We start from the raw sequence: 25,473 nt of genomic DNA, 5'->3' as shown, positions 1-25,473 counted from the left end.
ACCGGATCCTTTTTTTTCTTTTCTCTTTTGAGCTGCGAAAGGACAGTAGCAAGGTTGTAATGGGAGGGCCATGGAGTTTCCAGCGTGCTTTGGTGGTTCTGTAGGCCTATGATGGAGTATCCCCACTGCATTTAATTGAACTCAAATACCCGTTCTTTTGGGTTCGTATAACGCACATGCCTCCAGCATTTGAACAGAAAAATATCATCATGAATGTAGTCACTGGTAAGTACATGGATATTGATCAAAAGCTTTTTGACACTACTGGTGAAATTAGGGTTAGGGTTTTGCATGATCTGTCAAAACCCTTCTTTCTGAATAAGTCTCTAAAATTTGCTCCGGGTGTGGAACAAGAAGTTCACTTCTTTTTTGAAAAGATGATTGGCAAATGTAAGGATTGTCATTTGGTTTTCCATCCCAACACGGCCAGCCCTGCGACGCCGACTTCACCTCAAGACAATGCTCAAATGCCTGCAATATGAAGGCTTGAGTTTTTGGACCCTCACATAGCTGCAGGGTAATCAGTATAAAGATGGTACTTTTCATTTTCATGGTATCAATACCCCTATTCTACCACCTGCGAACAGAGTCCTATTTGAGAGAACTGAACCAAGCAAAGTACGTAAATCTATCATCATCAAAAGTGCAACTCCTATTGTGTCTGATGATACGCTAGCCCTAGTTCCCATTGAGACTGAACTACAATCAAAGAGGGAATGCTTTTTCCCATCTCCAAAAAAGCTTCAATTTCTTATGGTTAACTTGCTGCAAGGAAAAACCAGTCTTGTTGCTCTAACAAAGAGAGTGAAGGTGTCGAAATTCCCCTCAAAACTCATAGCCAAATCCCTGGGTCTAGAGGAATCACCAGAGGGATTGTTGGTATCTGAGGAAAGCATGCAATTGTGCACTGAGCAAAATAATCAAACATATGCAAGAAAGAAAATAGGCCAACCCTTGGGTTCTAAAAATAAAAACCCCTCTAAAGCAAAGAAAGTCCATGCTGAAGAGGTCTCGAGTGTGTTGTTTTCAGATAAGCCTCCTAGCCCTAGCCTGAAGGGAAAGGAGAGGATATAGTTTTCTTTTATGTGTTTTCTATGCCTATAAACTATGTAATATTGTCAAGGTTATAGGCTAGCTTTAAATAAGTGAGCGATAAGTTCCGTATAGTTGGTCTATCCTATGTATCACTGTGGTAAAAACTACGAAGCCTTGTTTTGTCTATTATGAGGCAGCGGGTAGATATGTAATGGTCTTCTTGGCATGAGTTTTCATCATTGAAGTTATCATTATTTTGAGAGAGAAAAAATTAAAAAAAAAAAAAAACTTTTTCTAGTGTTAGCTAGGATGACCCCTTAGCCTAATTGTTTGTGTACTTTGATAATTTATTGATGGATTTATAGTTTCTTTATGATGAATTCTTAGTCAGTATTTGAATTGATGCTTTATGTTTAAGTTGTTTGATTGATCACCCACTATGTCAATAACCTCATCAGACAACAGAGCTCAGACGACAGACATGTTGTTTTCTGTCGTCTGATATATTTTAATGACAGATAGTCCAAAATCTGTTGTCTGAATATAGCAACATGCCATGGTAAGTTAGTTTTGAGAATTAAGTTTATTTTCAAACAACAATTATCTGTCGTCTCATCAAAGGAGATAAATTGATTTCGATCCGTGTCGTAGCTGATTTTTTTTTTTTTGTGTTCAGACAACATATATATGTTGTCTCCTTAAAGAAGATAAATTGACTTTGGATTTTGTCGTAGCTATTTTTTTTTTGGCACAACATGAAGGAATTTAGTTCCAAACTTTTAATGATTTATCTCTCCCGGAAAAATTTATCAAACTCAAAAGAATGGTTTCGCGCTGCTCAACAATGCTTTCGCTCCCCAATTTTCAGATTCCCTCCTCATCCTTTTAAAAAAAAATATAAAAAATCCCTCCTCATCCAATTTTCTTATTCCCTCGTCACCCACATCGAACTCCCTCTTGGCTTGCTCATTACAACAGAACAAAAAGAAACAAATTGGTTTTCTCTCTTTTAACCCAAGCCCACTCATATCTCGCCTCCCAATCTCGCAACCATGTCCAAAGCTCGCGTCTACACCGACATCAACGCACTCTGCCACAAGGAGTACTGGGACTCTGAGTCCTTCACCGTCCAATGGGGGTAAGTGAACCCTAATTCTCTAAACCCTAATCTAATCTGATTCCTCAATTTTTTTCAATCTGATTTTGGTTGTTATTGGTTTTGGTTTTCTAATCAAGGGATAAGGGTGAGTTGTTGTCAACTGGGGATGAATGGGATTAGACGGAGAAAGAAAAAAAAAAAAAAAAGGAACGGAGACAATGAACAGAGGAGGAGAAAGGGAGATAAGAAAAGAATAGAGGAGAGGGACGAAGAGAAAAGAAAGGAGAGAAAGGAAAAAACAGAAGAAAAGAAAAAAGAAGATAGGAAGGGAGAAAGAGATAGAGATTTTGGGCTCAATGATGAGTCGGTCTTATGGAGAGTTTATGTTTTAGAATAGGATTTTGGTCTAGGAGTTTCGGATACTGCAACTAGGAGGAAGATGTGAGAATTTGATCTCATGATCATGGAACTCCACCATCGAAATTCCGGATGTTGAAGACTTGAAAGAAGTTTGGCATAACTTCTTGAGCCTTGCTTTCATTCTAGTTCTGGTCCTGTTAGATTTGAGGTGAGTGACTTCTTTTCTTTACAATTTTACTTGATTTCTATATTGCTCTATTGGTTTATGCTTTGAATTGAAATCATGGTCTTGAGAAACGATAATCTGCCAAGTATTAGTTCTCTTAGTGATTCATTTGTGATGATTGAGTATATGAACAACGATGTGGTCTCTTAGTATGTCATTTGTGATGATTGAATACATGAACATCGATGTGGTTTCTTTGCTTGGGGAGGTTTGATTTTTACCTGTTATTCTGCACTGTATGAGTGGCTTTTCTTTTGAGCAATTATACTTTGATTTCTTAAACCAACTTGATTGTAATGTATGCTTTCTATTTCTGTTCTGTAGGTGGAATATTGGTAGGAGTGGCGGGTCCTTCTGGGGCTGGAAAGTTTGTGTTTACTGAAAAGATATTAATGGCAACTTATGGTAAGTCAGTAGCTCGCGGTCATATCCATGGACAACAACAATGACGCTAGTCGAATTGTTGATGGCGACTTTGATGGTAAGTCAGTAGCTCAGCTGCTTCTCTCATGTTATAAAGCTTTGTAGATTTCTTTTCTCTCTCTCTCTCTCTCTTTCTCTCTCTCTCTCTCTTATCAAAAAGTAAAATAATAGAGATGTTCTTGCATAAGTTTCCTAGGGAAATAAGTTCTGCTTTATTTTCATACAGGTTAAGGAAGCATATCATGTCCCTGGACATATTAAATATGAATTTCTAACTGTTGAAAAAAAAAATTGAATGTAGTGAATAATGAATATATCTGAGCTTGCTTATTGAAATCATAATCCTCCTTTGTCACTGAAGGATTTAGCATTGTTAAGAATCTTAATGTTGAAAAAAAAATTGAATGTAGTGAATAATGAATATCTCTGAGCTTGCTTATTGAAATCATAATCCTCCTTTGTCATTGAAGGATTCAGCATTGTTAAGAATCTTAATGTTGACCTTTCATCTCAAAGTCATCCCCCCCCCCCCCCCCAAAAAAAAAAAAAACAAACAAACAGACACACAAAATGCATCTTAAGAATGATGATGATTATTTTTGTTAATTAAGAGAATGCTTGTAGGTGCTAAATAGTGGCTTATTAAAATTATTTATTGATAGAGATTGTATTTTCTACAACTTTTCATATTATTTGATCTGGCTTAAATCTTATGTTAAAGAATTTACTGGTGACAGGACAGTTGAAGTCCCAAGCTCCCATATTGTGATCATTGAGGGCATCTATGCTTTGAGTGAAAAGTTGCGGCCTTTACTGGAGCTACGAGTATCTGTCACAGGTGATGTTCACTTTGACCTTGTTAAAAGGGTTTTATGGGACATACAGCGAGCTGGCCAAGAACCAGAAGTAATAATTCATCAAATATCTGAAACAGTACTTCTCTGCTTCCCTCATTACCAATAAGCACTTGACAAATTGTTGTTTTCCCAGAAGCTCTGAACTTCTTTCCCATGTACAGGTATACCCGATGTACAAGGCCTTTATCGAGCCATGTAAAAATTATCAAAAAGTTTAATCCATTTACTGGATTTCTAAGTCCCACTTACATTTTAAAGGTTAATCTCCATTCCTTTATGTAAATGTGCTTGTGTTGGTGTTGATTGCTAACCTGAAGTAGTTACACATGCATCTTCACTGAAAATTTAGTGCACCATATATATTGTAGTCAGCGAAGCCCTTGTCAGTGGATCAAATAAAGGCAGTCTTTACTGAGGAGCATACATAAGCCAAGGAGGAGACCTATGACACATACCTTCTACCACCTGGTGAAGATCCAGAATCTTGCCAATCATATCTTAGGATGTGGGATAAAGATGGGAAATATAGTTTCATGTTTGAGGTTTGCCTTTCAAAGTTTAGTTTCTATATTTTGTGTGAGATGAGATATGTTGTGAAGGACTTACTGAGGTCAAAATTATATATAGCCTCAACCTTAAATGATAAGAGATATAGCCAAAGTCAATATATTTTCATGTATATGATTAGACATCGTGCTGCCTATTTCAGGAGTGGGTGCAGATAATCCATTTGTTATATCACCAAGAATAACTTTTGAGGTCAGTGTGCGTCTTCTTGGTGGACTAATGGCTCTGGGATACACAATTGTTACTATCCTTAAAAGAAGCAGTTAAGTATTCTTCAATGATGGTTTGGACATGGGTTTATATGAGGAAGGATGATGGAGATTACACATCAACAAACACATTACTTGTCTTGCCCCACTCTCAGAGAGGTAAGAAGGCACTTGACCTTGAGTGTGGAGGGTTTTTTGCCTAACTAAATGAACGGTTTTTGCTACTATTATCGATCATTTTAACCCTAGCAAAGTAGTCAATTTCAGGCTGGATTGATTTTACTTTGTTGAAAATTTGGAACAATTGATGTAGTTTGGTCACTTGGTGGTTGATTGAAGTGGTAGTACAATGTTATTAGTGGTTTCTAGGTTTTTGATGAATATATGGTACAAAGCAATTTCCAGTTTCTATATGAATGGTATATTGTGGTTTATATTTCCAAGTTCTGATGAATGTATAGTACATCATTGTGGCTTCCAGGTTTTTGAATGTGTGTTGCTTCATTAAAAAAAGAACAATATATGGAAGCCAAATTCTGTGGTGGTAAACCAAATCACACAACATATAAAGCATAACAACTGAACATCGAACAACATAATTCAAGCAAAATTATGTTGTCTGAAACAACCAGAATCTATAGATAACTCACCGTAGGTGTTGTTGGAATAAAGTTCACACAAAAGATTTCCCAAATTAACTTCTAAATTATACACATTCAGTCGACACTTTATTGTTGTCTCATATAAGATCAGACAATAGACAATTGTTAAAGTCTATTGCTAAAGTTATACTACAACAACATTTGACTATCGTTTTATATCATATTTAATTACATATACTTATATTTTGTGCATATCTGGGCACATTCAGACGACAGAAATATTTTTGGTGTCTGTCGTCTGAGTTACCTTCTGACGTCGGGCTTTACCCGTCGTCTGAACGTCAATAAGATATCAGCTTACTAGACTACAGATTTTTTGCATATCAGACGACGGTCATTGTCTGTCGTTTGATGAAGTTATTGGCATAGTGACCTTAGGGCTTTGCATCTAATAATTAGAAGATGAATTTGAGGCGTACATGCAATATAATTCATATTAGCTTTTTGTGATTAAGAGTTGTGAATTACATTATTGTCGTACCTGAAGTAATGGTTTGCATGATTCCCTTGTTCTCTAGAACGTAATGAGTCCTATATGTTTCTGTCGTACCTGGATAAACTGCATGATAGGATATACGACCTCTACCGTACCTGGAGAGAATCATATACTTAAAAAAAACTATGGTCTACGTGCTGTACCTAGACTTAGATACGGGAATTGTCATCTAAAGTAACAAAAGAATATGTTAATTGCACCGAAACATAAATAGGATTGTTAGTGGTTGATTATGAAACCCTAGGTCCCATCATCTTTACTTTTCAACTTATATTTTGTTTTGTTTTTTTTTTTTTTTTGAGAATAACAAACCTTTATTGATAACCAAAATTACATAACATGGGAATGACCGGTGGTGGACAAGAACTCTCCACTCTCCTCCCTAAAACCTAAACCAGTTATGGGTCCGTCATCTAGAATGACCTCCTTGAGCCGAAAGGGCCCAACCCTTAACCACCTATATCGCCCAACCCCTCGGGCTATAGAGAATCCCGAGAATCTCGATACCACCTCATAGACAACCGCCATAAAAACCAACGCCCTCTTCCACACCGTGTCCCAATGATACCAAACCACGTGCAAGGATCGTTTGTCAGCACATTGACCATAAGATAAAACCGAAAATAAACCAACTCGTCCCCAGGAATGACACCAAATCCATGGCACCTCAATTTGACCCAACCCTAACTCAAAAGAGTAGGGACATACAGTCAAATATAACGAAAAACAAGAGATAATGTTGGCTGAATAACTTTGATATCTCATTCACCTTACAAGAAGGAATTATATACAAATTCTGATAAGACAAGTACTACTCCTAAGGTAAGTAGTAAACCTAATAATACTACAGATATTACATAATATTACATATCACGGAATATTACAGAATATCTACATAAATAAGGTAAGTATGACTCACGCCAACACTCCCCCTCAAGTTGGCGCATACAGATCACGAATGCCCAACTTGTCAAGTGAGTCATGAAATGCCTTACTCGATACTGCTTTTGTGAGAACATCAGCTAACTGTTCTTCTGAGTGGACAAAAGGAAAAGAGATAAGCTTAGCATCGAGCTTCTCTTTAATGAAATGTCTGTCAACCTCAACATGCTTAGTTCTGTCATGTTGAACTGGGTTGTGAGCAATATCCACCGCTGCCTTATTATCACAATACAAATTCATGGCTCGTTTGGGTTTAAATCCCAAATCACGAAGTAAATTTCTCAACCAAAGTAATTCACAAACTCCATGAGCCATACCTCTATACTCTGCTTCAGCACTTGACCTGGCCACAACCTTTTGTTTCTTACTTCTCCAAGTAACAAGATTACCACCTACAAAAGTGAAGTAACCAGAAGTGGATTTTCTATCCGTAACACAACCTGCCCAGTCTGCATCTGTATAACCACTAATATCCAGATGACTATGCTTTGAAAACATCAAGCCTTTTCCAGGTGCAGACTTTAAATACCTTAGAATACGGATCACAGCTTCCATATGAGTTTCACTTGGATTATGCATGAATTGACTCACAACACTGACTGCATATGCAATGTCTGGACGAGTATGTGAGAGATAGATTAATCAACCAACTAACCTCTGATAGCGAGCCTTCTCTGTAAGAGTTTGATTAGGGTACTCAGCCAGTTTATGATTCTGCTCAATAGGAGTATCAGCAGGTCTACACCCTAGCATTCCTGTCTCTGTCAACAAATCAAGCACATATTTTCTCTGGCACAAGAAAATTCCCGAACTTCCCCTGGCGACCTCAATCCCCAAAAAATATTTAAGAGAAGCAAGATCTTTCATCTCAAACTCTGATGCAAGCAGATCTTTTAATCTTTCAACCTCCTCTGAATTATCGCCAGTAATTATCATATCATCAACATAAATAATCAAGGCAGTTAATTTACCTTCACAGCGTTTCAGAAACAATGTATGGTCAGAGTTGCTCTGCTTGTACCCAAAACGACGCATAGCTTGAGAGAATCTTCCAAACCAAGCTCGTGGTGATTGTTTGAGTCCATACAAGGACTTATTTAACTTACACACAAATCTACCTCCTGTGCTTGCCTCATATCCTGGTGGTAGATCCATATAGACTTCTTCAGATAGCTCTCCATGTAAAAAGGCATTCTTCACATCAAATTGTTGCAAGGGCCAATCTAGATTAGCTGCTAGAGACATCAACACTCGAACAGTATTAATCTTTGCTACTGGAGCAAAGGTCTCCTCATAATCCACGCCATATGTTTGAGTATATCCCTTTGCAACAAGTCTTGCTTTATACCTGTTCACTGAACCATCTGCATTATGTTTGATAGTGTACACCCATCTACATCCAACAACTCTCTTTCCTTGTGGAGGTGACACCAACTTCCAAGTATTATTCTTCTCCAATGCCTCCATCTCTTCATTCATTGCTTGAGACCATTTGGGATCCTTGAGAGCATCCTGCACTTTACTGGGAACACATACAGAGGATATTTGATTCACAAAAGAAGCATGGGATTTGGATAACCGGTGGGTGGATACAAAGTTAGCTATGGCATACTTAGACTTAACATCTAAACTTGGTTCATATTGACGAGGTGGTTTACCACGGGTGGACCTAGGAGGCAAAACATGCACACTATCACCAATATCAGAGTTTGAAGGAACACCACTAACCTCAAGATTGGGACGCTCCTCAGGGATTGGTTGACAAGGGTTATCTGTATCTAAGAGGGGTGGAGGAGCTTGGCCTTCTCGGAGGGTAGATGATTCGGCAATTGTTTTTTCTATTTCGGAACTTGCAATGCTCTGTTCGGCAGTTGCATGGTGAAGGGTAGACGATTCAGCAATCGCCGTTTCTGTTTCGGAACTCGCAATGCTCTGTTCGGCAGTTGCATGGCGAAGGGTAGACGATTCAGCAATCGCCGTTTCTGTTTCGGAACTCGCAATGCTCTGTTCGGCAGTTGTATGGCGAAGGGTAGACGATTCAGCAATTGCCGTTTCTGTTTCAGAACTCGCAATGCTCTGTTCGGCAATTGACTTTTCCGTTTCGGCAGGAGTGACGTTGGCTTCAATGGGCTGAATTTCAATTCCACAAGATTCTCTTCCAAAAAAGTGTGTTTCTCCCCCTGAAGTGAAGGATTGGTGGGAGAAAAGTAACATGCATCCTCATAAAAGGTGACATCCATGGTAACAAAAACTTTCTGTGTAGGGGGATGGAAACACTTGTAGCCCTTCTGATTAACACCATAGCCCACAAAAACACATTTTAATGCCCTGGCATCGAGTTTGGACCTTTGATTCTTAGGAACATGGACGAACACAACACACCCAAAGACACGAGCAGGGAGATTAGAAAACGAAGGGACAGACACATGATTTGAAAGGGCAGCATAGGGGGTTTGACCATTGAGAACAGAGGAAGGTAGCCTATTAATGAGATGACAAGCAGTGAGAATTGCATCTCCCCAAAGATACTTAGGCATATGAGCACTAAATAGAAGAGACCGGGCTATGTCAAGAACATGACGATTCTTTCTTTCTGACACCCCATTTTGTTCAGGGGTTTGAGGGCAAGTAGTTTGATGAATAATCCCATGAGAATGAAAGAATTGGTGAAACTGAGAATTGACAAACTCCCCCCCATTATCAGAACGAAAGACTCTAATATTGGCTCCAAATTGATTTTGAACAAGAGCAAAAAATTCTTGGAAAGCAGAGAAGACTTCATATTTGTGTTTCAATAAAGCGACCCAAGTAAGACGGGTATAATCATCAATAAACAAAACAAACCAATGTTTTCCAGACAAGGTTGACTCACGGGAAGGTCCCCAGACATCAGAATGAAGAAGCTCAAAAGGAGAAGAACTCCTAGTAGTACTCAAAGGATAACTAGTACGATGACTTTTAGCTAAGACACATGACTCACAATGCAACTTAGACTCATCAATGCCCAGAAACAAGGATGGCATAGATTTCTTCATGACACTAAAGGAAGGATGTCCCAATCTCCGATGCCATAGCCATAATTCTTCAACTTGATTAGTAACCCCAGTCGAAATCAAAGCTGCTTGGACTGCCTTCTCCGGCTTCATTCCGGCGAACATGCAATCCAGATGAAATAGTCGACCCCTCAGATAACCCCTGCCGATTATTTCCCTGGTGAGGAGGTCCTGAAAAATTACATACAACGGAAAAAATGTTACAGAACACCAAGATTGAGTATTAAGCTGAGGCACAGATATAAGATGATGAGAGAGATCAGGGACATAAAGAACATCATGTAGTGTCAAAGAAGGGGTGAGACGAACAGACCCTATTCCTAAAACAGGAAAAGAATCACCATTGGCATTGACAACAGAGGAAATAGAGGGTGGATTGAGAAAAAGAAAGAAACTACGATCATAGGTCATATGGTCAGATGCTCCAGAATCAATTATCCAAGTATTGCCACCAGTAAAGCCAGAAATTTTTAAAGCAAATCCAATCTTACCATTACCACCGCAACTTACGGATGCGGTATCCTTACCAGCAAAGTTGGTGTGATCTGGTTTTGTCACTGCAGCCTTTCCCTTGGGTTTGTTGTCCTGAGGTCGGGGCCTATCAAAGTAGCCTGCTGGAAAACCAACCAACCTGTAACAATTTGCTTTGATATGGCCTGGATTCTTGCAGTAGTTACAAGTCAGACTTGAGGAGAACACGGGGGAAGAACCTTGAGGAGAGGGACGCATAGAAGAAGGAGCTTTCACCATGGTGAATATGCAGCGGAAGGAAAAACAACAAAGTACTTGGAAATATAAGAAGGCAACGGTGATGAAAGGATCAAAGGACAAGGAACAAATCCAAGCACAAAGAACAAGAGTCAAGGATCAAAGAACAATGAGTCAGAGTCCAGGATCGGATCTCTGCTCTGATACCAAGTCAAATATAACGAAAAACAAGAGATAATGTTGGCTGAATAACTTTGATATCTCATTCACCTTACAAGAAGGAATTATATACAAATTCTGATAAGACAAGTACTACTCCTAAGGTAAGTAGTAAACCTAATAATACTACAGATATTACATAATATTACATATCACGGAATATTACAGAATATCTACATAAATAAGGTAAGTATGACTCTCGCCAACACATACTACTAACCAGAAAAAACCAAAAGCCTAACTAAAAATAAAACGCAAAACAAGACCCGACCAACGCTATTACAATCAACTTCCCTCTCTCCAATTTCCCCACAAGCAGACCACCTCCACAAAACTTGCCCTTCGAGCTCACCTCCCCGGAGATACCCAATCAATACCACAAGCCGCACTGATACACCTGCCTGTCGTTGCCGGATCCAGATCCGGAAACAAATCCACTCCAATCCAAACCACCAAGAAACAAGAAGGGAATCACCGTGCCCTTCCACCTCGGAACAAAAACGCTCCACCCATCTATGTCCATCCGCCTGGGAGCCCGAACCCACCTCTGCAAACATCGCTGAGCGACCAACCTCCGAACAGAGACCAGCGCCATACGATCCATGGCATGCCGCTGCCACGATCTGGCCTCTGGCCCCTTGCTCCAAGCCTACGCCGCCGCCGAATTCCCCCTCCATGCCTGCACCTCTGCCTGAGAGTAGAGAAGAAGCATGCAAAGCCCCGACCAACGAAGAGAAGACAAAACCCCCATCTCCCGTCCGGCAACACCTGCCATATGTCACTAAGGCGGGAAGCCATGGTCGACGAGGAGGCGCCACCGGACGAGCGTCAAATTCTCCTTCGCTCTTTCCAAACCCTAGCTTTCTCTCATGTTTTCTCGGTGCTCTCGGTCTAATATTAGAAAACCTATATTTTGTTTGTTTATAATATAAAGAAAAAGAAAAAAAAGTAAAGAAGTCAGGCCAGGTCACAAAAAGAAAAAGAGTCTTCTTTATGATTATGAATTTTCAATACCCTATTTCTTGTGATGGGCCTTTTGTATTGGTTACATTTGGGTTTTTGCTTCAAGAGCTTGGCCTTAATATCTGATCTATCTGGGCTATCTGAATCAATTTCTTTTCAGACAAACAAAAAGCTGAAGTTCATCGATCAGCATATCTATTATTCTGGTCACTTCTGATAGGGTTGTATCACCACATATCAATCATTCCCACTAAGCTGTGATTGTGATTCTCTCTAACTCTCACCAACTACGCGTTTCGAGCTTTTCCAGCTTTTGTATTCTAGCCTATCCTACCTAAGCTCTCCTTTTGTTTCTTTCTCTAATTCGACCTCTATATACAAACCTCAGCTAGCTCCTCTTTTTCCAGCGCGCGCAACTGAAAGCGATCCTCGATCTCCAACTTCCTTTCTTGCATGCATGGCCATTTGGACGACTCTCTATTTCCAATTATTGCTTCCAACAATCCTTTACTTAATTGCTAATCATTCTCCACCGTCTAAACTAAAACGACTTTTAGTCCATTTCATATGACGTTGCTGAAAGCCAAAGACTAGGTTAACGAGTAAAGTACTATCTTTAACCTAACCCTGACCTTAACCCTAGCCCTAGCTAGCTAACATTGTGAACATAAGCATTCATATCTGATTAGCTGGATCCAAGTTTTCAACCCATCACTGTCTTTTGCCAGTTTGGTCGTGTTTTAGCATTAAACTAAAAGTCTAAAACCCCATGCAAATCGCAAAGCTATTAATTTTCAGAGATCGAGGAGGGTGCTTGATTGCTTTACCGGGCAAGCTTTTCCACCAAAATTATAGAATCTTAATTCTTAAGCTTTTAGGGGTTCCATTAACCAATTAATAAACCCAAATCTGGAATAATATAAATTTAGATTCATAGCTATGGTGCTTTTCATGTAGTGAGAAACAAGTAGGCAGGTCTGGGACACATCTATATATATCTCCCAAAGCTATAAAAATTAGTCCCAAGCACCTTCTTCCCAAAATTAATTACTGGTCGGTTTGGTATTTGGTTTTCTTTTGTGGTTTGAACGAAGATGGTGATGGTCCTGATGGATATGTACACATGTAAATTTTCCTATATAAAAAAGCTCTTTAATTAATTTTGTCGGTGGAGTTTAACGATTTGCCCATGTATAGCTAGGAGAGTAGCTAGCTACCACTCAACTATATCCTAACTAGCTAGCTAATAACTATAAGCATAACGACTATAAGTCACGCTCAATTTATTGTTTAGAGCTAGAGATTATGGAATATTTCCGAAAATATTCGTTTAAACATTTTTATCGGAAAGTGACTCTCAATCGATAGACATATATTAATTTAGATGCATATGTATGAAAATTTTTAAATCTTTAATCCCCCCGTGGATAAACACATTTTTCATTTATTATAATGGATTAGTGTAAATGAGATAAAATGAGACGCAAAATGTATATTTGTCAGTATTTTTTATTTATTTTTAATAGGAGTTGATTTCATTAGATAATCAAGCCATAAAGTAGGTCAGAGTTTAACAAGCACTTATACAAGCAATCTGGCAAAAAAAAAAAATCAGACAACCTATCTAAGCCAAAACTAAACTCATTAAAGTCTATGGGACGCTCGCATGAAGCAAGCCTAGCTAAGCAAGAACAACCTCGCTTTCTAAGGAAAAATAATTCATCTAGTCTAATTTGTCGGCACGCAATTGTGGTACAAATAACAACTAGAAACATCTTAGAAAAGCTCATAGATATATCAGTATTATGTTTGTTTTTCAAGATATATCTCTGTTCTGTGGACAATTAAACAACTCAAACTTCGAATCAATATCAGGCAAAACAACCAACATGATTATTAACTTTTTTATCTAATTAGTTTCTTTGTACAATAATATTTGAATAAAGACTTAATAAAACAATTTATCTGAAATGATGGTAGAAATAATCTACAACACTAAAATTCACGAGATACCTTGGGCATGATGGTTTAGCAAGAAAATAAAGATAGAACCACATAATGTGTCTTCATCTTACAATTTTCGACAATGTTCAACCTACATAGATGAAAATTAATTTTTAGTTTAGTAAATTAAGATCAAATTTTGAATCTCATTAATTCTAGAACAATAAACAAATAAAAGGTAGCTAGCTTTGTAAATTGCAAATGCCGAATCTTACAAATTATGAAGTGCCGGACTGGAATTAATCTTAAAGTTGAATAATCAAAAGGAATAAGAACAGACAGAAAAACTATGAACCAAATCAATAATTTTCTATAAAAATAAATTAAAATGAAAGCTCTTGTAGTTTTGTCCTGGAATTGGCACCATAAGATGAGACATGGTAAGTAAAAGCACAGATCTTGTTCATTTTTGCAGCAACATTTCCAGAAAATCTAAATTAATTAAATGTTTGAGTTTTTTCATTTTTCTAAAAAATTTCAACTCCAAGAATTGTATAAAATGATTGACACTTTCTCGTGATTATATGCCAACGCGTGTCTCGAATCCACCTGCGGTATGGACACCTATGCAGCTGAACAAGAATCACAGGCTCAAAGGCAAACAAAGCCAGCCAAGCTAATAATAATACATATAAATTTTCCAAAGAATCAAATTTGGTTATAGGGCTCACATATTACACGCAACAAATATAGGCAATGTGCATGTGTTTTTCCACAATAAAGCTTTAAGATATTTTTTAGGATTTTTATACCATTTTAAAGTCAATATAAATCTTATAATGCATTATTTGAAGGTTTCAACTTTAAGAGAAAAACTCAATTGAGAAAAAGAATTCAGATAACTTTTGAGTTTGATAATAGTTATTCATCTATTTTCTTCGAATTTTAATTGTGGTCGAGACTATTAGTTTGTTTAATACATAACGAGTTTCGGTTTAATTAGTATCTTGTAGTGACGATTTTAAAGATTTTTTTAGAAAAACAGAGCCTCCATTATGAAAATTTAAGATGATATTTCCTAGTCAAAATGAAAGCGAACAAGATTGTTCATCCTTACATTGAATGAGCTTGTTTATCCTAAGGCTTTTTTTTAAAGGACAGATAAATTTACAGTCATAGTAATAATAATATATAGATAAATACTTCTAATGACTCATGATTGAACTAAAAATTTCTACTCATAAAAAGTATACTGTATTAATGATTTGGGTTCTCAAATATGATTAAGTTCAATATGCAAATTGGGTGATTGAATAACATTGGTAATCGTTAGGAATTATGATTTAAAATGCATGGTTTAGCAAAAGCTACATGATGCCATACACAATGAAGCCTCCTTTTGTCTTGGCCATGTCCTTTGTGCTATATAACATCCATCTTAAATAAACATGTCCTTATACCACTTGAGCAATCTTTATCAAAATATGACGACCCCCAATTACTTTAATCAAAAACCCACAAAGAACAAGTTGCATTTCTTCCCCAACAAGAAAAAAAAAAAAAGTCAAATTGATAACTCTTTCCCTCTTATCACCAAGGAAAGTGGACTTCTCTAGTTTTATGAAAGTGAGTCCCTTTATTTAGGCCAAGATAGAGAATCCAACACAATTTCAAATATTTTTTTTCCTAATCATCACTATTTTCTTATAAACAATGAAAAAAATACCAAAAAAATAATAAATTATTCCCCCTCTTTCTATCTACTTTTCTCTGTCCTAGGTGGGCCCATATGCATTGCTGGCTTTCAGCCATGGCTTTGTTCGTTTTCTTTTTTATAGAGAGGTTTGTCTGCTGAGAAATACTAGAGGGAGAGAGAGACACACAGACACAGAGAAAGAGTTTCAGTTGGTTCAATCACACACAAACTGATTTGAAAGCTTCACCCTTTTGTTCTGATTCCCCCATATCTCTCTCTATCTTCTTCTTCTTCTTGTTCGTCTTCTACTTCCTTTTCTCTGTGTCACCCACAAACCCAAAGACCAGAAAAAACAAGTTGAGCAAGTAAAGTTACAATCTTTATTTATCTTTTTTACGGGGAAAAAAAAAAAGTGGCCATATCCAAAAACCCTTTTGCCCACAGTTTTTGGTTTGATGGATCTACAGATCTAACGCGTCAATACAATACCCACATGTATTGCTCTGTTTCTTTTAGATCTCCATCGTTTTCATCTGCCGTGACTCAGTACCTGACCCTGCAACACTCAAATCAAACTGCCTAATTGTACAGCTGACCCTGTGAGTTAATATCTCCTCAGTTTTTTTGTTTTTCCTTTCTGTGTCTGGTTTTTTTGCTTTGTTGGATTTGAAAGGTTGGAAATTTGGTAGTAAGGATCATAAAGTTTACTGAATTTTTGGGTGTGTAGTTGAGTAATTGTATAGTTGAAGTTTGGGATATGGAGGTAGATATGGCTGTCACTATTTCAAGCAACTCTATACTGCTTGTGTTGCTTTCTTCAGTTCAGGATAGTATTGGCATCATGCGGGTGATAGTCTTTTTCAGGTCCGAAGTAGAAATGCAGATGGGTTCATTGTTATCATGTTGAATAAGATTGTTAACTGAATTTTACATAATTAGCTGGTTTTTTTTTTCTTTTCCGGTCACCTATATGATCAATTAGGTTGGTTTTGTATTATTCTGTATCATGTGGTCGTTTTCGGTTTTATATAGGATTTTTTTCTGCTCTTCAGGGGTTAAGGCTGGTGGGGTTATTGGTTGGAGGAAGTATTGCATCCATTTTGGATGTGGAGGCATTTGAGGCTGGCCCAGGTGAAATGAGGGATGTTATCAAGATTGATGAACTTTCTGAGGGCCTGCTGGCGACCATCTTCGGACGGATATGTGCATGCAGGTTCCGATGCAGCTGGCAAACAAGAAGGATTACTTTGGTATAAAGACTTTGGGCAACACTTGAATGGTGACTTTTCAATGGCTGTTGTACAGGCCAACAATTTGCTTGAGGATCAGAGCCAGCTTGAGTCTGGTCCCTTGAGCTCGCTTGAGTCTGGCCCCTATGGCACTTTTATTGGAGTTTATGATGGGCACGGCGGCCCTGAGACCTCCCGTTATGTCAATGATCACCTATTCCAGAATTTGAAAAGTAAGTAGCAACTGTTCATATTGGCATTTAACATCAAATTGTTTCTTCGAAGATTACATTAGACTCACTGAAACTTGTTCTTATTAAGATTTTCAGAAATAATGAAGCTGAGTATCACAATTTAGGGGATATGTCTATTGATGATTATCATTCAGTGATTAGTTTTTCGGATTGGAATAGTTTCACTGTTAACAATTCAGTAAACCTTACTTGTAGGGTTCATGTCAGAGCAACAGTCCATGTCGGTGGATGTGATACGGAAAGCATATCAAGCAACAGAAGATGGATTCCTCTCTATTGTTACCAAACAATGGCCCGTGAAGCCCCAAATTGCAGCCGTTGGATCTTGTTGCCTTGTTGGTGTGATCTGTGGAGGCACACTTTACATTGCCAACGTTGGTGACTCCCGCGCTGTGCTGGGGAGAGTTGTGAAGGCAACTGGAGAGGTACTTGCCATCCAGCTGTCAGCAGAGCACAATGTAGCGATAGAGTCTGTCAGACGGGAGATGCATTCTTTGCATCCAGACGACTCTCATATTGTAGTTTTGAAGCATAATGTATGGCGTGTAAAGGGATTGATACAGGTAACTTTGATATATGTTTTTTTTTCCTAATGGAGCAATTAATGCTTTAATGTTTGTTAGTTAGGCCAATGTTGTGCTGCTGCAGTCTTAAAGACCTAAAAGGTTTTACTGGTGATCACGGGACTCTGTATTGTCGTCAGTATTTTAATGATGAAAACCAGGAATAAACCATAAGCTTGAAAGTAGATCCATGTTGCTTTGGGTTTTCTTTAGGTTACACATTGATGAGAAATCCCCCTTGAACCAAGATTTTGAGTGCAGTGCTGGACATTCACTGAAATGAATTGAAGCTTTGTTTTTGTCTCATTAAACACATGTTCTTTCTACTTAAAAACATAACCGACAGTGACTGCCTCTGTATTCATGATAAAAGCATTGTAACTTGTAGTGTTTTTAAGCTTGCATGTATCTTTGTTGGTTTAAATGTTTGACATGAAGGTTCAAATGACTTTCCAGTTGGGAATTCTTGGAGAGCACTATGATTTATAATTGTACAAAGTGATGTTAATATCTAGCATATAAAGAAACTTGCATGTTGGCTTCACTATGGTACTTGGACTTGTGGCCTAATTTTTTTTTTTGGTTGAAGGCAAGGTTGCATATTAATAATTATTGACATGATCAATGAATATAATGCCGGTGAGATAAACTGGCATGAGTGTGATTCATGCAGTGATAATCTTTTTCTGTTATTAGGGGTTGGCATTGATATTCTATTATCTATATTTATATGGTTTGGAATCCATCGAGTACATGCGTGGTTTTACTGGGTTGTAGTAATAATTTCAAGCAGCAGATCCTAGCCTTGTAATTCACAGTGAAGAGTATTTTTATTTTTTGGAGATATTTTTCTTTTGCAGATTTCTAGATCCATTGGAGATGTATATCTAAAAAAGCCCGAGTTTAACAGGGAGCCTTTGTATGCCAAGTTTCGCCTGCGTGAACCTTTCAAAAGGCCAATTTTAAGCGCTGAACCAGCAATTTCTGTGCATGAACTTCAACCACATGATCAATTTCTCATATTTGCTTCGGATGGACTCTGGGAGCATCTTACCAATCAGGAAGCAGTTGATATAGTTCAAAGTCACCCACACAGCGTAATATACCATATCTTGGTGCTAATTTAAGTTTCTATTTTGTTTGAAAGTTTCTATTTTATTACAAACATGGCCTAATAAAAAGAAATTGGTGGCTGTATTTGGATTTTATCTCGCCAGAGTAAAAGTTTACCGTTCCCTCTGTGAAGTTAAATGTTGTTAATGAATATAAAACAAGTAGCTTAATGTGCAAGTGGAATATGAGGAGAATACAAATGGCTGCATTAATGTCAAGGCTATGGTTGACAATGCAGGAGCACCAAAGAATATTGTGTTGTACATCTAACACTATTGTAAGTGATATAAAGAAGGTAGAAGTCTGACCCGGCCCTCCCTTCTCATTTTCAGGGAAGTGCTCGGAGGCTTGTCAAAGCTGCATTGCTGGAAGCAGCTAAGAAGAGAGAAATGAGGTACTCCGATTTGAAGAAAATAGACCGTGGTGTCCGCAGGCATTTCCACGATGACATAACAGTCATAGTTGTATTTCTTGACTCGAACCTTGTGAGCAGAGCTAGCTCAACCAGGGGCCCTACTTTGTCTGTGAGAGGAGGTGGTATTAATCTACCCGCAAAAACTCTTGCCCCCATGGAACTGAATGCTACCTGATGAAGCAGCCAGGTCATTGTAATATTGTACCTATTGTTGAGTCCTTCTGAGAACTCCGGTGATCCATCTGCTTGTACATCCGAGATAAGAGAAGGTGCAGTCTTTTTTACCTTCTTTACTGTACAATGTAACAATTAACTTGGACCTGTATGTTATTTTAGTTTCTGAGATATTGAGAGGAGTAGAGGTGTATAAGGAAAGAATCAAAAATATAGAGCTTCAAATGTGACGATAAAGATTCTTTCTTCAGAAAAGTCCTCTCTTCAAATGGATCCTCTTACTTTTTCCACTTTATTTTAGAGCTTCTGGGTATTGTACATTAGTTGTGAAAAAGGACAGATAACTCCTGATAATGGAATCTCTAGCTTGCAGTACATTGCTCTGAAACAGTACGACGATGATGTGGATACAATCTGTACTTGGAATATTTTGCTTGAGGTAGGCATGAGAGTCTCGTGGGCAGAATGGGGAATGTGCAGTGCTAGCAGAAAAGGAAGTGAATGTGCTTGAACACTGAGCTTCCTGAACTGTGGTGTTGTTGGGCAAGAAAGGAGTGCTGGTTCTAATGGATGTTGGCTCTGAAATGAAATAAAAGTTAAAGATGAAACTAGAGCTAAAGACCTTCCTTTGGGGCGTTTGGATAAGAAAATTATGAATTCTGTAGGAATTTATAAATGATGGAATCTTTAACTCCATTAATCTAAAATTTCATTAATTACAATTTCTATTGTTTGGTTGTATCTATTTAAGATTTGAAATGTGTAATAAATTAAGAAAGTTTAAACAAATAAAAAAATAAAATAGAAAAAAGTCTTGTTTTGGAAATGAAACTTGAATACTGTAAAAGAATTCGTAAATGACACTTATTTTGGTGAAAATTGAAGTGAGGAATTTATATAATAAATTCATTCGTTTTTTTCTACAGAGAAATTTAAAATTTCTAATCTGATAATGGATAATTAACTTGTAGAAATTATGATAACCTCACTTTCAATTAAATTCCATTATTTTTTTCCTCATCCAAACACACTCTTAAGTTTGTTGAAGATGAAAAAGTCACTGATACAAAATTGATTTTTGTGCTTCTTTTGTGTTAGAAGTCTTTCACATTCCAGCTGAGAGGGTTAAGCACAAAAGATCTGTGATGCAGAAAATGAATCTTTTTTATGCCTTTGGTGTTCTTTTTGCTGAAACTGGTTCTTGTGCACTTGTTTTATCAGTGTGGTGTTTCCCAAGAATCCTTTTACCTTTTGTCTTCGGCTTTTCTTTTGGCTCTGGTCAAAACCCGAGAATCCCCCTTATCAAATCTGGAAGAACAAACAAGTGCTGGGGACCAAGGAATATGCAAAGCTAAAGCCAACCATGGAGAGCTTTTCTTTTGTTAGTGTTACCAGTTACCCTCATCTGTTATATTCTTGTTGGGTACTTGAGGTTTACCATGGGAACTGTGTTGCTAATTTCAATTAACAAAATTTTTTAAAAGTTAAGACGGTGTTAATTTGGTGGGAATTAGTTTATTGATTGATTAAGACAGTATTATATTTTACCACTTTTGAGAGCATATTCACATTCATCCACATGAGTGTGAGGCCAAACAGTCCTGCTCTATTATTGTCCATTTTCTTACCACTTTTCTTTTCGCGTCTTTTGGGCACAATTCTCGATGAGATTATGCTTGTCATTATTACCCCATAATCTGTGTGCTTCATAGTTATAACCAGAAGGCTGTTTGAAGTTGTCAAAGGCGACATAAGTTATTAACCTTTCAACTGTAAAACTAACTTTCGGATTAAATGGTATGTGAAATTTAATCTATTGCACATTTTGGTGCTTGAACTTTTATATTGACCAATAAAATCACATGCTAACGACTATCAAGAGAGAAAACACACTGATTTGGTATCTGTTACGTCCATCTTTTGTGTAGCATTTAACGGAATAGCCGATACATGTACTATTTACTTATTACGATACTAAATTAATTTTTTTTATTTCTTTGAATTTTTTTCTATTGATTTTCGCTTATATTATCTTTCACCGTAAATTTGAACATAGAACTTTTACAGTGTTGATTTACAAATAACAAATAGACTTTAGCCGGATGTAGTTATTTATTTGTCACAGACATTTAATCGATAACTTGTAATGCGAGCTAAGCTCACAGACCAGCGTTGGCCGTTGGGTATTCAACACACTGACCCCTGAACCAACCAATGTAATTGACTGACAGTAAAGAAAGAGGTGGGGTTATTTGTTTCCAGTACACAATAAATTATCTTATGCCAGGTCAAGTTTTTGTACAGTATTCCTCAATGAGGAACAGTTACTTTGACTTCTGGTAGACCAACTCTCCCCTCATTAGCCTAATCAAACACCCTTCTTATTATACCAACTGGTTTTTTGGGCATGTAAGAGAGACTTGGCATATGTTAGTGAAGTGGGAGAACGAATATTATGGAATGTGTAAGCAGTTGCAGAAACCTTACTAGCTCCAAATTAAAGCCTTAATTAACTGACATTTCACTGATTTCAGCAACCCCATGATAAACCCTTTAGCATGTTCCAGCCGATGAACCTCATTTGGTTTCAATCTCTAACTGACAAGTGTTCAACATTCATGCATTTTCCTAAATTCTTCGTCTTAATTAGCTTATAAGTCAGAAATTGTATTAAACTAATAAGTCGTTAGATTAATCATTATTTGCGGTTTCTCATATACAGTATAAATGGTATCTAAAAATGGAGTAACATCAGTCTAGTCCTCAAAAGATTTGGTATTGGGATTTTGATACCCAAGATAGAATCAGTTTTGTCTCATTTTCTGACAACCCACTATTTCCTCTCTCATTTTTCCCACCAAAAACTAAAACCCACCTCAGTTTTCCAGTCAGAGGCAAAACCCTACAGTACTCCTATCAGTTACATAATCTGCATTTACATTATGACATGATTTGATTCTCTACAAAGGTCACGGCTTTTTCCAAAACCGTTTTCTGGGTTCTCAAAACCACAGCTTTTCACAGCTAAAAAACCCACCTTTCTTCACCAAAACCCACCTCTGGAGTCTGGAATCATGGGCTGTGTTGTGTCAAAGAAAAAGGGCGAGGGGGACGACGTCGTTTGGCTCTGCAAAGAGAGGAAGGGGCAGCTGAAACTGGCTGTGGAGAGAAGGTATGCTTTTGCAGAAGCACAATGCAAGTACAATCACTCACTCTACTCAGTAGCAGCTGCCATAAGGATGTTTGTAGCAAGACATTCCTCACCATCTTCACCATTTCTGATCACATTTCCTTCTGTGAATCTTGAAAATGCTGAGCCCATTGTCCAAAACAACCCCATGTTGCTTCAGCAGAGGCCATCTGAGCCCACCACCCACAAAGCCATTGCTGCTGGCCCAGTTTCTGAATCTGCAAAATTACAAGAAAACCCAGATGGTGAGAGTGAGGAGGGGGAAGTGGTGTGTGAGCATTTTTATGATGGGGTGGAGGCAGCAATGGAGTCACCAGAGAGGACATTTGGGTGGGATTTCTTTAATCCTTTCTATGATGGTGTGAGGTCAGAAGTGGTAAATGGGTTTGGGCAGAGTTTTGATGAGGACTTGAGGGCTGTGAGAGAGAAAGAAGGGATTCCTGAGTTGGAAGATGTGGGTGAAGGAGTAATGAGTGAGGGAAAGGTTGGGGATTTGAGTAATTGTGATGTGGGTCATGAGGAGGAGAGTGGAATTGAGGCTGTGAGTGATGCTGATGTGAGCCAAGAAGAGCAAAAAAGTCTGAGCGTGATTGATACACCCAAAGAGGGGAGGGAGTTGTTGGATGCTTTGAGAGATGTTGAGGACCATTTCATGAAGGCCTATGATTCTGGTTTGGATGTTTCAAGGATGCTAGAGACTAACATGGTTCAGATGCAATCTGCATTGGAGGAGATTAAAGGTGGGGTCTTTCTCTTTTTTTTACTTGTGTCTTTGAAAACAAGTTTTGTTGTTCATCTTTGCTTGGTGTAGTTCATTTCTTTATTTGATTTGAATAGAAGACATTAGAGAGAACCATTATTGAATCCATAAGAAAAATGTTGCAATTTCTGTTAATTATGCCAAATCTTTTCCTTCTGCATATGTAGAACTGTTAAGATTGCATCTCTTTGTGGCCCAACTTGGCCTTGTTCAAACTTTGTATTCTGCATGGATTGGCTTTTAGAGCACTTGTCAAGTTGCCTTGAGGTCAAGTTATCCGCTGAACACCTCATTTGGTATTCCATTGAGTTTCTTGAATCAGTTACTGGTGGTGTGTGCAGCAAATTGCATATGTAGTAGTGATTCCCATCATATTATAGCTCTACTATCAATTCATCTATGATTTTGGGTGCAGAGAACTCAACTAAGCTCATCCGTTCAATCACACGGAGTCGCTCCACCTCATCCACATTATCTTGGTCTTCCTCTGGCAAAAGTCTGCTTACATCTAGTTCCAAAAGTTCTTCAACTTACACTCAGTACAGCAATGATCTCTTTGATGACTATGGAGCAATGGGATCCGGGAACCATTCTTTGACATTAGGAAGGTTATATGCTTGGGAGAAGAAGCTATTTCAGGAGGTGAAGGTAGAGTATGAATCCAACTATTTGTGCTTCAATCAGTTTATGATTTCTTCTACAGCGAATCTGATCTTTTAATGATTATTAATTTTTCTCGAGATGTACCATCTACATTGGTAGTCTATAATTAGAACAAAATATATGAGCACTCTCTTGTTATATGTTTCTTATCAGTAGAAACGAAATCCTTTTTATGAAGTAGATATGTGATTAGTGTATTCCACTATGTTTCACATTGTCGTATCCGCCATATGTCCTGATTCCATTAGTTTTTAGCTTCTTTTTACCCCTTCATCTGGACATTCGAGATAATTTTGAATGATATATCAAATATTGCCAACATCTTTACATTCATGTATTCAGGCTGGAGAGGAAACCAGGAGAACTTATGAGCGAAAATGCTCCCATTTGAGAAACCAAGATATTAGAGGAGATGGCCTTGACAGTAGGGACAAAGTTGGAGTTGAAGTAAAGGACTTGTATGCCAGAATTTTGGTTGCCATAAGAAGTGCTGAATCAATATCACAAAGAATCGAAAAACTGAGAGATGAAGAGCTGCAGCCACAACTTATCGAGCTGCTAAAGGGGTAAGACAGCTACCGTCATCTATGTTTTGTTGGGAAGCTGTGAGAAGCCTTGGCAATATTTGAAATTTGTTATAACCTTCATTTCTCCATTACTGCAGCTTAATGAGAAATTGGCAGATAATGTCGGAATTGCATGAAACTCAAAACAAAATCATGTCTGAAGTGAGATCGCTCAACTGCCCCACCATTGGAATGTTCTGCAATGACTCGCACCAGCTTGCTACTTTCAAGCTTGAAGCTGAAATTCAAAACTGGCGTGCTTGCTTTGCATCATACTTTTCTTCCCAGAAGGGGTACATTGAAGCTCTTCATGGTTGGCTGTTAAAGTTTGTTGCCCCTGAAACTGAATTCTACTTGAAGGGCATGTCTCCACTTCCATCGTGTACACTCAACGGGCCACCATTACTTGCAATCTGTCATAACTGGTTAACTTTTATGGATAAACTGCCAGATAGGGCAGTGACTAGTGCCATGAAAAGCTTTGGGAAAGATGTCAGAGCCCTGTTGGTTCAACAAGGGGAGGAGCACCAACAAAAGAGGAAGGTCGATGGACTCGCCAGAGAACTTGATAAGAAGGTTTTGGCATTTGAAAGGACAGAGAGAAGGCTTCTTGGATTGAAGTTTTCTGAGAAAGAAACAGAACTGCATGTGCCAAATCGAATTGAGTATTTGACTGGGATGAAGGATCAGCTGGATATGTTTAGGAAGAAGCTAGACACTGAGAAGGCAAAACATCAAACCAGCATGCAGGAGACACAGCACATTGCAGTGAATGGATTTCAGACGGGGTTTACTTCAGTTTTTGAATCCTTAGCCGAGTTTTCGAAGACTGCTACAAAATTGTACGCTGACATTATAACTTTCAGCGAAAATGCAAAGGGGGTAGATGACAAAAGTAGCAACCCTTCCTGAAGTTGCAGCATTCATGTAGTGTTAGGCTAGCTGTTGAAGAATTGGTTCATATGATAGGTTGTGTCAAACCTGCTCTCATTGAAATGGTTATGCATTGCAGGCTCTTGCTATGTAAAGTTTATATTTAATTTCTCTTTGTTTTTTAAGAATATATAGGATAATAAGGATATGGTGT

The 25,473-nt window shown here is 38.0% G+C and overlaps 3 protein-coding genes and 1 pseudogene across 5 annotated transcripts; 3 read left to right on the top strand and 1 right to left on the bottom strand.

Annotated features, from left to right (window-relative positions):
• The first annotated feature begins 2,087 nt into the window (after positions 1-2,087).
• LOC112183683 lies at positions 2,088-5,113 on the top strand (annotated as a pseudogene).
• Positions 5,114-9,788: 4,675 nt separating this feature from the next.
• On the bottom strand, positions 9,789-10,821 carry LOC112185686. Of its 2 annotated transcripts, none has more exons than XM_024323962.2 (2): positions 10,421-10,821; positions 9,789-10,100 (listed from the first exon to the last, which is right to left on the bottom strand). In XM_024323962.2, the coding sequence occupies exons 1-2, from the start codon at positions 10,677-10,679 to the stop codon at positions 9,970-9,972; spliced, it is 390 nt and encodes a 129-aa protein (XP_024179730.1). In that variant the 5' UTR covers positions 10,680-10,821; the 3' UTR covers positions 9,789-9,969. The 2 variants fall into 2 exon arrangements, with proteins under 2 accessions (XP_024179730.1, XP_024179731.1); XM_024323963.2 differs by having other exon boundaries at positions 10,457-10,821.
• Positions 10,822-15,622: 4,801 nt separating this feature from the next.
• Positions 15,623-19,582, top strand: LOC112187030 (probable protein phosphatase 2C 60). 2 transcript variants are annotated; one of them, XM_024325647.2, is made up of 5 exons: positions 15,623-16,058; positions 16,512-16,921; positions 17,138-17,505; positions 18,366-18,602; positions 18,951-19,582. In XM_024325647.2, exons 2-5 carry the CDS (start codon positions 16,603-16,605, stop codon positions 19,206-19,208), a joined length of 1,182 nt encoding a protein of 393 aa, XP_024181415.1. In that variant the 5' UTR covers positions 15,623-16,058; positions 16,512-16,602; the 3' UTR covers positions 19,209-19,582. The 2 variants fall into 2 exon arrangements, with proteins under 2 accessions (XP_024181415.1, XP_024181416.1); XM_024325648.2 differs by lacking the exon at positions 15,623-16,058 and adding an exon at positions 16,134-16,323.
• Positions 19,583-20,129: 547 nt separating this feature from the next.
• On the top strand, positions 20,130-25,429 carry LOC112185580 (protein ROLLING AND ERECT LEAF 2). Its single transcript, XM_024323838.2, has 4 exons — positions 20,130-23,137; positions 23,573-23,805; positions 24,163-24,386; positions 24,485-25,429. The coding sequence occupies exons 1-4, from the start codon at positions 22,282-22,284 to the stop codon at positions 25,296-25,298; spliced, it is 2,127 nt and encodes a 708-aa protein (XP_024179606.1). The 5' UTR covers positions 20,130-22,281; the 3' UTR covers positions 25,299-25,429.
• Positions 25,430-25,473: the final 44 nt, after the last annotated feature.

Source organism: Rosa chinensis, chromosome 2 (genome assembly GCF_002994745.2).
Source record: "Rosa chinensis cultivar Old Blush chromosome 2, RchiOBHm-V2, whole genome shotgun sequence".
Lineage (NCBI taxonomy): Eukaryota > Viridiplantae > Streptophyta > Magnoliopsida > Rosales > Rosaceae > Rosa > Rosa chinensis.
The sequence above is the reverse complement of the archived record's forward strand: the minus strand, read 5'-3'. Positions and strand labels throughout refer to the sequence as shown.